Source organism: Myzus persicae, unplaced genomic scaffold (assembly GCF_001856785.1).
Source record: "Myzus persicae strain clone G006 unplaced genomic scaffold, MPER_G0061.0, whole genome shotgun sequence".
Taxonomy (NCBI): Eukaryota; Metazoa; Arthropoda; class Insecta; order Hemiptera; family Aphididae; genus Myzus; species Myzus persicae.
This window is the reverse complement of record NW_019104051.1, coordinates 98,308-111,439: the sequence shown is the minus strand read 5'-3', so window position 1 is coordinate 111,439 and position 13,132 is coordinate 98,308. Positions and strand designations below refer to the sequence as shown.

At 31.8% G+C, this 13,132-nt stretch overlaps 2 protein-coding genes across 2 annotated transcripts; both read left to right on the top strand.

Annotated features, from left to right (window-relative positions):
• The first annotated feature begins 2,963 nt into the window (after positions 1–2,963).
• LOC111038084 lies at positions 2,964–6,758 on the top strand. Its single transcript, XM_022321021.1, has 2 exons — positions 2,964–3,099; positions 6,181–6,758. Exons 1-2 carry the CDS (start codon positions 2,964–2,966, stop codon positions 6,756–6,758), a joined length of 714 nt encoding a protein of 237 aa, XP_022176713.1.
• A 2,353-nt stretch (positions 6,759–9,111) lies between these two features.
• LOC111038083 lies at positions 9,112–11,970 on the top strand. Its single transcript, XM_022321020.1, has 2 exons — positions 9,112–9,534; positions 11,326–11,970. The coding sequence occupies exons 1-2, from the start codon at positions 9,112–9,114 to the stop codon at positions 11,968–11,970; spliced, it is 1,068 nt and encodes a 355-aa protein (XP_022176712.1).
• Positions 11,971–13,132: the final 1,162 nt, after the last annotated feature.

The window sequence follows — 13,132 nt, the reverse complement described above, 5'->3', positions numbered from 1 at the left end:
TTTACGCCATGAAAAAATAGATCCACTTTTTTGATTTTTTTTAACGCGTTTTTAAGTCATAGTTGTCTATCTACAACCGTGGTTATGTTAAAATAATATTAATTATATTCTATGCTAGCACTTATCCGTTATCGTTGCACTACTAAATTCACAAGGGTCGTGTCATAGTACAAATTCTTTCAAAAAAAAAAAATATTTATTGTTACAATACTATACCGGGTTACAGCGGTACCTGGCTGCCCCTAAATAGATCGATATTTGACCGACCGGGGCAACTGTCCGCATTTCCCCCCCTTAAATATGGCCCTGTGGGTTAGCCACCACGTGAACATTCTGCGTGCAAGTGGCAACATGCAGTGACGGAGAATAGGACGCACGACGTAGAAAGGATGAAGCAGCGAAAGTCCGAAGTGGATGGATGTTCAGCTGCTGGTTGCACATATGTAATCCCTATGGTGTACATTTTTTTTTTATAATTTTATACATCGTTAACAAAATACTCGACAAAAAATAACACCTACAATAATACATGCAAGTGCATAGTATTACCTACACTTTTACCTATAGCTTATAATTAAAATAAACAAATGAACGTAAATAAAGTTCATGTAACAAATAAATGTATGGACATACAAGGTAATAATACAATGTTCAAAATGAAAATAGTATTAAACTATATAATTATACAAATATGAGGATTCCCCGGCATCTCAACTCTCAGCAGTCATGATGTGCACTAAGTTTTTTTTCTAGTACATAATTAACTGGTGGGTTGGATCGGTGAGTTGGACCCATCGTTTCAGGGAGCATGGTGTTTACAGGTGACACAAAAGGACGCGACAACGTATCATTTTCAAATGATTGTTGGATAATAATTCCAATATTGACAGAATTCACTTATTACCTTTCGGTGGACAATTATTAGCCGCAATTTGTACATAGGTCGCGGGCCTACCCTCTTTCCCACCGACGCAGAACGAGTCGAAATACTTCTTGGTGGGGTACAACCATTGGTGTAATCGACGATAAGGTTAGCCGTGTAACACATAACGCCGACGCAATGGACATGGTACTTTCGCGACTGGACTTGAATCCCGGATTTCCGGATTTCGTACACACATTGCGGGCAGACTGCACAACACGCGCCACGCGGTTAAGTCGGAGTACAGCCGGCGGCATACGCGATATCAGTTGCGACGCACACGATACTGGCGGCGAGCATACGAGCTTTAACGTGGCTGGAACTTGAATACAGTTCAATGACCACTTATTGGCTAAAATGGCAGCGCGTGCTGCATAAATAACATCGGGAAGGAGTTACTCGGCCCTAAACAAATCATAAATACACGGCATTTCGAAATTTGTTGATATTACTATACTTACCCGAGCGCAGACACCAACTTGGCCAATGACAACCTATAAACCAAACAATTTTCATATTCTCCAAATTCTCCAAATTCTTAAAAACGTTAAATATTAAAAAAAAAGTAGTTAAAAATTGTCATATTTCAATTTTTGAAGAAGTTAAAATCAAAAATGCGATAATGTTGATCTATTTCAAATGGACTTGACGACAAATTCAAATTTGTTTTCACAATCCTTATCGCATTTACTATATTAATCGGTAGGTTTGGCAAATAACTCATCTCAAACTCCATGTCACGCTTGTGGTAGACAAAGTCAGAAAATCGCGGTATCAAATCCCTCTACGAAGACGCTCCCCATGCGTTTGTTGTCTCCGTCTTACACACGTACGACATAAACACTTTTCGTTTACTAGTTTCAATAGTGTGCTGTTAGTTTCGATATTAAAGTGAATTAACCTATTGCCTAAATTTGAGGTAAGAACGTTTTTTTGATATTTTTATTTTCAAGCGAGATATGAGCATTTTTAATCAGTGATATTTCACATACAGTCGACTTTTAATAATTCGAATTTGGTGGGACTTATAAAAAATGTCGAATTACCAGGTGTTTGATTAGCTAAGTGGTTCGTAATATCAAGAGGGCAAAAAATTATTCGAATTACTGAAGTAAGAAAAAATTTGTCACCTACGATAATAATACGATAGTTATCGGAAATAATAATCTAAAATAAAACACAATTATGAGGTAAATTACCAACCATAAAATTATAAGAAATACCTTTTGGACTTTGGTGAATATACTTTGAATTGCGAAGAGTTGAACTTCGAATAGTCGTATGTTGACGGCTAGTTTTCCATGAAATGTTTCTACGAATTACCGAGTGTTATTAAATATATTGTTTTTATTCGAATTACTGCGACATTTTTAAGGGCACAATCAATTACTTTAAATTACCAACAATTTCGAATAATTGAAAGTTTGAATTATCGAAAGTCGACTATTTATACTCATCTTTTGCTCATAAATAAAAATGTCAAAAATTCGCCAACGCTTATGCACAGATAAAAAAACAAACCTAAAAGTTTGACAATAAGTTAATTCACTCTAATATATAAACTATCAGCACACTATTGAAATTAGTAAACAAGAATTTGGTTTATCTTGTGTTGGTAAGACGGAGCAACAATAATGAGTGGGTGGTACATTTATAAGTAGTTCCAGAGATTACAAACAAACGAACTCTTTTTTCTTCTTTATATATTAGTATATACTATATAGTCTATACCTAGATTATATTATGTTTATAAATGAATATAATATGTTTTTAGTTTTGGCTTACCAGTTTTGTCATTAATTTATTTGTGTCGCGTATTTCATACGAAATCAATTAAACGATCGTTACCATAATAATGCTGAGATATTCTCGACTTAAAATGTGTTATAATGACACAGAAGAATTTTGATCAAAAACCTAAATTTAATACCTATTAATTACTACACATAGTTGGGTTAGTAAGTTAGTAATCATCTAGACACGGCATTGATCATATGTCGTCTATTCCAGTTTGTACTTTTTTTCATTATTTTTGTTAAAAATGTTTGATTGTAAACTATTAATAAGTTTAGTTCAGGAACGTGAAGAATTATGGAATAAAAAATGTAAACATTATAAAAATGTAATTATTCGAAAGAAACTGTGGAATGAAATAGCTACAAAAATGCAATCTCCAAGTGAGTATTAAAAGCTATTTTATTACATTTATACTTTAAAATACAAAAGCACTGGGAATCTTTAACTTTCGTCCCCTTTTTTCTAACTTAAACCGTTTTTATAGGTATATCTTATGTCTTTTTCCTGAATTTAAGTTTCCAAAAATCGAAAATATCATCATTACGTAGATCTCTCCCACTATTTTCACGTTTTTCCTTGAATTCTAATGATTTTTGTGTGGTAAAAATATACAGTAAATATTTATAAGATCCTATGTTCAAAAGTGTTTTCAAAATGTTATATTTTAATTTTAAAACGATTTATGAGTACTGTAAAACTCTCATAACTCGCTTTAAAATTAAAATACAATAAAAACCCCTTACAATGCCAGATAATAATTTTACTTTTAAATTTTATAAGAGGTCAATTTACTCTAGTTCTTAAACTTACTAAGCAAAATGTGATCTGCTGAGCTTAAAATGTGCTATAACACTTGTAAAAAGAAGACAACAAATGTCCTAGCGTCCCCTTTTAATGGCAATATAAATATATAATACCCGACTTCGTCAGAGTACATTATTAAAATAAATTGTATCATATCTGTTCAATGTATCTACATTTTTAATTAAATTTTTTTTGTCTTATGGTTTTATTTTTTTTTATTTTCGCTTTTCATACTAACCTAATTTAAAAATCTAAAACAAAAAATATATATAAATATAATATAAATATATATAAAAAAATAAAACAAATTTTAGTGGTTTAATAGGATTTTATCGCTGTTATTAATTGCAAATATCTTATATTTTAACACATTTTTGTTAGCTACGTTTTTTGTTTTATCATCCTTCGGTAAAACGTAACTGTGATAAGCACATTAATTTTGCTTGATTTATACTCGTTAGGTAGAGTTGCCAGTGGAAAAAATAGGTTTTTCTAAATAAACACCTACTACTTTAAGCGTCTAGCTTTTATAATATTGCCTCCCGAGTGAGTAATTTGTACATGTAACCTTTTTAATTAACCAAATACCATCAAAATCTATTCAGAAATTTAAGCACGAAAGCCTAACAGACGGACAGAGTTACTTTATCGTTTATTTATTAGTAAAGATTATGTGTATACTTATGTTTATTGTTTAGCATGTATAATAATATGTACTTATATAAATTTAAAGATTTTTTAAATATTCAATTTAGTCAAAATTTGAGCTTCAAATATCCATTGTAAATGTATACATTAACATTTGTATTTTCAATATTTTTAAATTGCTATAAATTCAAATTATAATAAACCTTAAATTAAATTATTGAGTTTATAGACAAAATAAAATATATCAACTTTTTTAATTATCCATGAATAATAGAAAAAAAGAGCTATATTATGTATGTTACTGTAAATGATGGCAGTTTATTATTTTTTGGGTTTAATTATCGATAATTTCTACATACAATGGAAAATGTTGATAATATGTAATGTTATATTATGAGGACGCATGTGTTGTCTCCGCCTTACAAAAGCGTAACATATCAAAATTGTAAATTGTTTCTACAACTTAAAATACTCATAACTCTCTTTAAAATTAAACTATAATAAAAAGCCCACTAGAAGCCTTCCGTAATAATCTTACCTTTAATTTTAATAAGAGGTCAATTCACTCTAATTTTTAAGCTAACTGAGCTAAACGTGTTCTGCTGAACGTACAATTTGATATGTTACGCTCTTGTGAGACGGAGACAATTTATGATATCAGATACTAAGCAGAATTACAGCCGCAGTAGATACAACTTAGGTCTAAGATATTCTCTAATATATGAATAAAGTATAAATAAGCTTAGTGGGACTTACTAGTGTAGTTATTGTAACTATAATAACTATTAAAGATTATATTTTTGTCAGTCTTAAAAATATTGCAATATCACGAACGAAGTTGAGAAACTATTATGGCATATTTGAATCAATGCACACATTGCCAAAAAAGTCATCAAACCCTATGCACTTTCAATGCAAGTGCTCAAATTGATTTAATTTATATGCAATCACAAAATATTAATGGATTCCGCTTCATTTTAAATTATCAAGACCATCTTAAGAAATTCGTGTTACTTAGAGCTTTATCGAGTAAATGCGTGGAAGAGATCGACCATAATTTTTTGAATATTTAATTTTTTTTATACATATTAATGTATTTATGCTTGGATTGGGTACCGAAATTGTTTTCTTGAACACAAGTGTACGAGATCTCAACTTGTGCTATATGCAAAGAAATTTCGCTTGATCTCTAAACCCTGTTTGAATTACCTAAAGAAAAATAGATAACACTTTGAGAAGCAGCAGAACACTGTGAGATGAAGTGTAAAACCAATAAAAGCACCTGTCGAGTAGTTAGGAATATATGCATTTGAAATGTCCAATTTCGCATAGTCATGTGAAAATAAATAATAATTTAACAATTTAAATACAAATAACATGATTAATTAATATTGTTTAGAATTAACGAAATCCTTAGTTATTAACGTTATACACCTTGTACAATATTCATTATTATCTATTGACGTTAATTGCTAGTTAATAACGTTAATATAAATTTAACATATTTTACTGTAACATATATATTGCTTAGATATTGCTAGAATAAATATTGCAAGTTGAACAGTTTAAGTCTATACATAGATTATCATTTTTGAAATACAACAACAAAACTAAATTGATTTATCCCAAAACTAGCGTCTCATTTTTCGATTAATTTATACATTTTAATTTGAATAGTAGGAAGTATTGGGAATTTTAAACTTTGGACCACGAAACTAGATCTCATTTATTATTAAACAAAAACCAACTATGATATTAAACATGGAAACATATTTTTGTCTAGTACGATAAGATATGTATTCAAACAAAAAATACACATTATCATTGTAAAACAAATACATTCTCCGATTGGGGAATAAAATGCATTTTACATTTTATAACGAAGTATAATAAGTTTAAAATCCTGAAAAACACAAGTTGAATAATTTTTTTTACTCAACGTTTGAATTACGCTGTATATTTTTATTTTATTATTAATTAATACAAAATTATTTTTAATTTATACTTAGGTGAAATTATTAAGCGCAAATGGAGAAACATGCAAGATACGTATACAAAAATTTACAAATCATATCATTCATTAGAATCTAACTCTGATTATTTTAAACCACAATGGAAATATTATGATTTGATGTCTTTTTTAAAAGACATGAAAAATGTTAGTACAACGGTATGCAAATTAAATATTCAGAAAACTACTAAACCTCAAAAGCTAGAAAAACATGATAACATTTCTACACCGACTGAAATATATTTTAGTGACAGTATAAAAAATGTTGATTTAAACAAATCTAACAAATCATCTGACAGTTTTCATGAGATTTACCATCAAAAACCATCAAATAAGGATGAATTTAAAAATGATGTGGACATCGATTTCCAAACCTCTGAGAGCCTTGAGCAGCATCATTCTAATACTATTACATCAAATATTCAAAACAATGAAGATCCTGAGGAAGATGAAAATTTTCATTACTTAATGAGCCTTTTGCCTTATTTACAAGAAGTTCCTAAACATCGGAGATTATCAGTAATGTGTAAATTGCAAAAAGTGTTTTTGGATGAACAGGGAGAAAAATATGATTAGTAATTAGTACTAATTACAAATCGAATCAGTGTAAAAGGCAAATCCAACCAAAATAATTGTAATAATTTGTACAAATTATAAATTTTTTTAATTTTAAAATTATCATAATTTTATAATATTTTATTAAAACTATCGCTCCATTTTAGTTATTGTATAATATTTATATTAGGCGTATAAATATTAATTTACTACAGTCTACAGATTGTTAAAAATATCGTATTATTAGGTTACTATTTACAAGATATTAATCTATTTACTTAATATAAATTTCTAATATTAGGTACCTAACTATAACTTTAAATTTACCAGTATGCCTTTTTACTTCTAGTATAATTCTATATTATTTTACTATTTATTTATTTTTTTTTGTTTAAGTAAAACTAAACGTTTTATATATACATACATTGTTCTTTTATTTTATAGATATTAGATACCTATCTGGATAATGCTTGAATTTGTCAACACTTTATATTATCTACCTTGGCTGAAATAAATAAATAAACAATTTATATTATTATTATTATTATTGTTGTTGGTACTAAATGATAATGTTATGCAATATCTTTTATAATTATTAATAATCATAAAATGTATAAAACAATCAGCCTTAAATTATTTCTTTAAGAGGTATTTTAAACTCTCAAAATCTCACTGTTAAATTAACATAAATAGGTATGACGATAACAGAATATAGTGCAGAAACATTATTATCAAATGACCCAGTACCAATTTATAATAAGAATTTATATTTTTGGGACATGCCACATTTGTTCAGCCAAAATTATATAAAAATATTTGTCCCTATTTAAGTAAAATATAATATGAAAAACACAACACTAGGTGTAGCTACATGTATACGTTATATACATTATACTATTAACATTTTGTTTGAATTTATAGTGTTAACGGTAACAAATTACAATAAATAATCAACAAAACAGCTGTGTTAAACAAAGGCAACTTTTATACGATTTTTTTTAGTTTCCTCACTCTAGTAGTATAGTAGTATAATAATAGTGGTAATTAATAATTATAATATTATTATTATTATTATTATTATTATTACAATTACTTGTGGGCACCTGTAGTGGAGTGCAGAGGGACGGACTATGGCTCCTTCTCTATTTTAGTTAATATAAATTGTTTTATAACTAGTAAGAACAAAATGATAGATAGTATGTGCTGTGTAATCAGAGATTTTTAATATTGCCCCCTCCCCCTTCTGGTTTATATGCGCCCTTGCAACAAAGAGGGAAAAAGCAGGTACCTATCCAAAGGAAAAATATCTTTGTAAAATTAATAGGTAAAAAACAGAGGACAAGTTGATATTAATCAGCTATACATGCAGTATCAGTTTCGAGTGGTTCTTTTTGTTGGGACGTGATAAGCGAGTAATTCAAATATCGAATTCGTTTACTTTTTGTGTGGACTGTATTAAGAAGTTAAGTATATTAATACACAAAAATGAATACGATTGACCACAAATTACAGAAAAATACGGAAGACGCGCTGCGCACTAGTAGTGTGCTTTCCGAGGTCATTAGTCGACTCGATATCGACGACTGCCGCGACAGTATTTTATTATATTATCCGATTATTTCCCATCGCCTATAGGAAGCCGCACACTAGCCACATAGATCAGTTAAATTTGAATCCAACAACATATAATCGTATGCAAAAAACCATCACGAATCAGGACAGTCTGTTGGTATATACCTATACCACTAAGTATAATAATATATTTCATGATAGGTTTTAGATTCTAAGCAGAGCGATTATGAATTGATTTTACAATGATGTGTGATCAGTCATTTTGTGAATCTCTTATTTTTTTGTCTTGAAATGTGTGGTAGGTGCTACCACAATCGGCCTATAACCGAGATAAAAATGATAGTTGTTGGTTTGTGATAAATGATAATTTGCAATAACGTTAGTCGGTAAGTAGTAACGCTAATCAATATAATGACCACATGAATACCATATAGTTTCAGAGTTATTAACATTGTGACAACTAGTCGCTCTGGTCGGTCTCAACTAATATATTAGATTATTATTTATGTACAATTAAATTGTAATTAATAGTGTATCTAGCTAGAACTAGACATAGTCGCTATGCGAGAAATGTTTACTCGGGTAGGTTTCACCTACCTACCGCACGCGTCGTGAAGTTAAACAGTCCTGCGACGCATAGGGCGGAGCAAACAACAAAACACAAAATTGACGAATGGATTAATTAACGAAAACTAACGAAATTGAATAAAATTGCCGGTTACAGGGCGCGAAATCATCGAACGAACGCACAAATAGGACGCCATTGATTCGATAATCATATAGGTATAATATTATCCTAATCATGAACGGAAGTGATTGTGACGAAAATGGGGCGGGTACGTTCCTGATGCCTCTGAAAAAGAAGAGATGTCCGAGGGAATCGGAAGAAGAAAGCTGTCCGCCCGAGCGGCGTGCTCGGTTTGAAGATTCGGTAGAGTGGAAGTGGACCAAGTGTACAAGCGAAGGCTTGTTCCGGACGCTGGGCCGGTACTACGACGAGACGTGGTTCCCGACCGCGGTCAACGAGTGGTGTCAGCTGTACTACCGGTGCAACCATGTGGCCGACTACTGGCAGCACCGAGACGAGTGGCTGGCCGGCGACGAGGAAATCCGGCTGGCCGTGTGGGCTGAAGTACTTAAGCACCGAGACCAACATGACGCGGAACAGGCAGAACAATGCGACACCGACCTGATGTACGTCGACGACCGAGTAGACGCCGCCAAGGTCAGCCCATTATTATATTAAGGTCCGAGCATACATTTTCGCTAAGACGACTTAAGTGGGTAACGCTCTAATGTACATTTGATGTCTAGAGGGTCACTGTAATGGATATGTTAAATTTGAATTCAATAATCATTGTATACGAAAAACGAGATTCTGAGCGAACCGGCTAGAGCAGTCTTAATATTACTAATTAAAAACTACGGTAATATTGTGATTAAAGTAATTTATTGTTTTCACTATTCGGCATTAGTGCTAAAATAAGCTACCTAAAAATAATATTTTTAAGATACAACAAAACAACTAAAATCATTTTTCTGGGTTTTAATATATAATTGCGTCCAAATTTGAACTTAAAATGTTTGTAAAAAATAACTTGTGTTTATATTTTTTTTTTTTAACTTCAAACCCTCGTAAAATATAATTTTTGCTTATCAATAGTCATTTTTTTTCTTCATAAAAGTAGATTAACTTAAAAGGAATCTTGTATTACATTTTTAAGTTTTTTTATCGATTGTAATTTTATAAAAACTAGTGGGTAAAGTCGACATTTTTTTATGCTTTTAAATAGTTGAAAAATAGTCATTGTATTTTGTAAAGAAAATTTCAATAAAACATTCGGTGAAAATTTCATGTATTTGCAGTTTTTTTTTTTGAGTTACGCTAAAACACAAAATCATTTTTTCAAAAACTAGTTTTGCATAAAAGTTTAAGTCTTTAACCTTAACTCTTGTTTGTTTTTCCTGACACTTTTGAAAACTATTCGGATTTTTTTACTTTTGGCCCCCCAAAGTACCAATATGATTCATTTTCCTACCAGAAAAGGGGCTGCTGAAGAAATTCAAAGCATTTTAATGTCCCAAAAAGTGATGACAGACACAGAAAAACACACATCATGGTAAAATCAATACATTCATCGCTCCGCTCAGAATCTAAAACAACTCACACCATAAAATGTCTTATTGAACTAAAATTCCGAATACTTATGAAAAGCACAATTTAATTAAAACATTAAACCTATTTGTTCCAACTATTATAACAATTATTTCAATTTAAAGTACTAATGTATTTACTAAAATTCAGGATTAATAAACTAGTGAACAAACATTAATTTGATTTTACTATTGATACGTATTTAAAATTTTAAAATTGTTATAAAATAATGTCGTGAGTTATAATAACGAAACACGTTTTCTTTCATTTTTTTAAATTCCATGTTATTGATCCATAATAATAAAAATATCAAATAATTAAAACCTCTAGTGTAACGAAAGATTAAAATTTCGATTATGTATACCCGGGCGGCCAGGAGGCGCCTATTTTGTAGTACCTGAAAATACAAATATTATCTGCAACGCCTGCCGGAATTAATGTATTATGTTTAGTGGCTTATATTTTCCTGATAACTTGAAAGAAAAAAAATATAGATGTGGCTTGGTGAGGAGCGGTTGTACGGTCAATCTACGGAAACGTTCTGAGTGTACGTACCGACCGACGTTGCTAGCTTCGATGGATGACCACCCGAGTTTTTTAGCAACACATCCTTGCCACACATACACCAAAACGTGTTACTATTATACCAACATAAAAACTTACTAAAACTGTACAAAAAACTCTACCGTATCACCCCACACAATGTGGCCTATGTTGCCACAGGTTCTCCTAGTAAACAAAATGCATAATTACATGATTTTATATGGTAAAAATGTTTCGTACAAAAATGCCGAATATTCCACAACTCGTAGTTTTTACTACACATATTATACTTACACTCACTACATATTTTTGTTGTAGATAATGGAAATACATGGGGCCCTAAATGAGGCAAATGACCGGATCGATCTAAAACGAGTGGACGTGCAACCTACCTGTGTCGAGAAACCGAACGCTGCGGAAAGGAAAAGGGCGGAAGTCGAAGCTGCCGAGATAGCACTAGCCGACCCTGACGAAGAACCGGACTGGGTGGAAATGAGGCGCAAGATGAGAGGCTCTTTTGCGGCATTAAACCTAGCCCGGTGCGACGTCAGCGCCGAACTCCTGGACCACATCATGATTGAGCTGTGCAAGTATTGGGCAAACGCGCCGGAACTAGAGCACGTGATCGATCCGCTGCTAGAGCGGAACATCATGCGCGAGGTACAAAATTTCCGATACAAACTCTACAACGTGGCCGTCGAGATCGAACCGGAGCTCGAACAGTTGTGCCCGGAAACGGAGGAACCGGAACCGTGCTGCATACGAAGACGGTCGTCATCCCTGCCGACACCACCGCCACGACCGTCACCAGTGGTCTGCAAGAAACCGAAACCTAGAGCATCGAGCTGTCGCATTCGCAGACCGGCTACCAACAAGTTGGTCGAGGCCAGGGCTCGGCAAAACGCCGCCAGGGCTCAGGACCGTGAAAACGCGTCCAAGGGTCAATGTCGCGACCGTAGGTAGTCCGCGACCGAAAGATTTTTTAAGTCTAAATTTTACTCTAGAGTCGTACTCTGTGACAAAACCTATATAATTTAATAACAAAATTAAATTTTATATTACATAATATCTTACCTGTATTTCTCGTCGAATGCGATATTCGGTGAGACGGATTTATGCTTTGTGGCGTGATAATCAATCCTCTTGAGTGCTTTCAATTCTTATTTGAATTTGTCGTTTTCAATGTACTTGACACACATTGTTGATTTTATCCTATATTGGTATAATGAAAAAGTTATTAATTAAACATTTTTATCTTTAAATTTTGGACAAAAAATAAAAAATGTAGGAAAGTCGGTCTCAAGATGACTTAACGACGACTTTGTTTGGATTAAATAAAGACACAACCCCCCGCCCCTTTAGTATTTTTTCAGTTTACATAATTACCTAAAAATGTATAGTAAAAATGATGACAATTTAAAAAAAAAAATTAATAATACTAATAAAAATAAATACAAAATTAAATTAAGGGAATTTCAGTGTTACCGTCACAATCAAGTTTCGATTAAAAATGTACGGCGAGAAGACCGTCGTCACCGAAGTTATTATTTAATAATCATTATTATTAGATATGGGATATTCCAAATTATACTCAATTATATTATAATTAACATTATATTTTAAACTGAAAAATAACTATTTACACGGGACAGATTAAATGGATTGACCATGTTGTCGGTAAACCGTGATATAAATTTAACTCCTGAAGAAGTCATTGATGAGTTGTGACAAAAACCCAGGAAAATAGACATTGTTTTATAATGAAAATAAATATTAGTTAAACAACATATTATTTTGATTTATCAATGTATAATATGTATATAATTTTTTATATTTAAGCCCCCCGCCATTGAAAATAGCTGTGTACGCCACTGATGCCAGTCTGAGCACTGTATTCTATACGTCAATGCTCATCTATGTGGTCAAGAAATTTAACTATAAAATAATATTTTATTAGTCTCGACATTTTTTCTTGTATAAATTAAGTTTTATAAATTCAATCATATTATATGTGAGATGTGACTCAAATAAGAATAATCCTGTTAAATAAGATCCACCCTTGTATATAGGTGTGTACAAGGCCGTAGTCAGGAGGGGGCGGGTCAGAGTTCAACCCCCCCCCCCC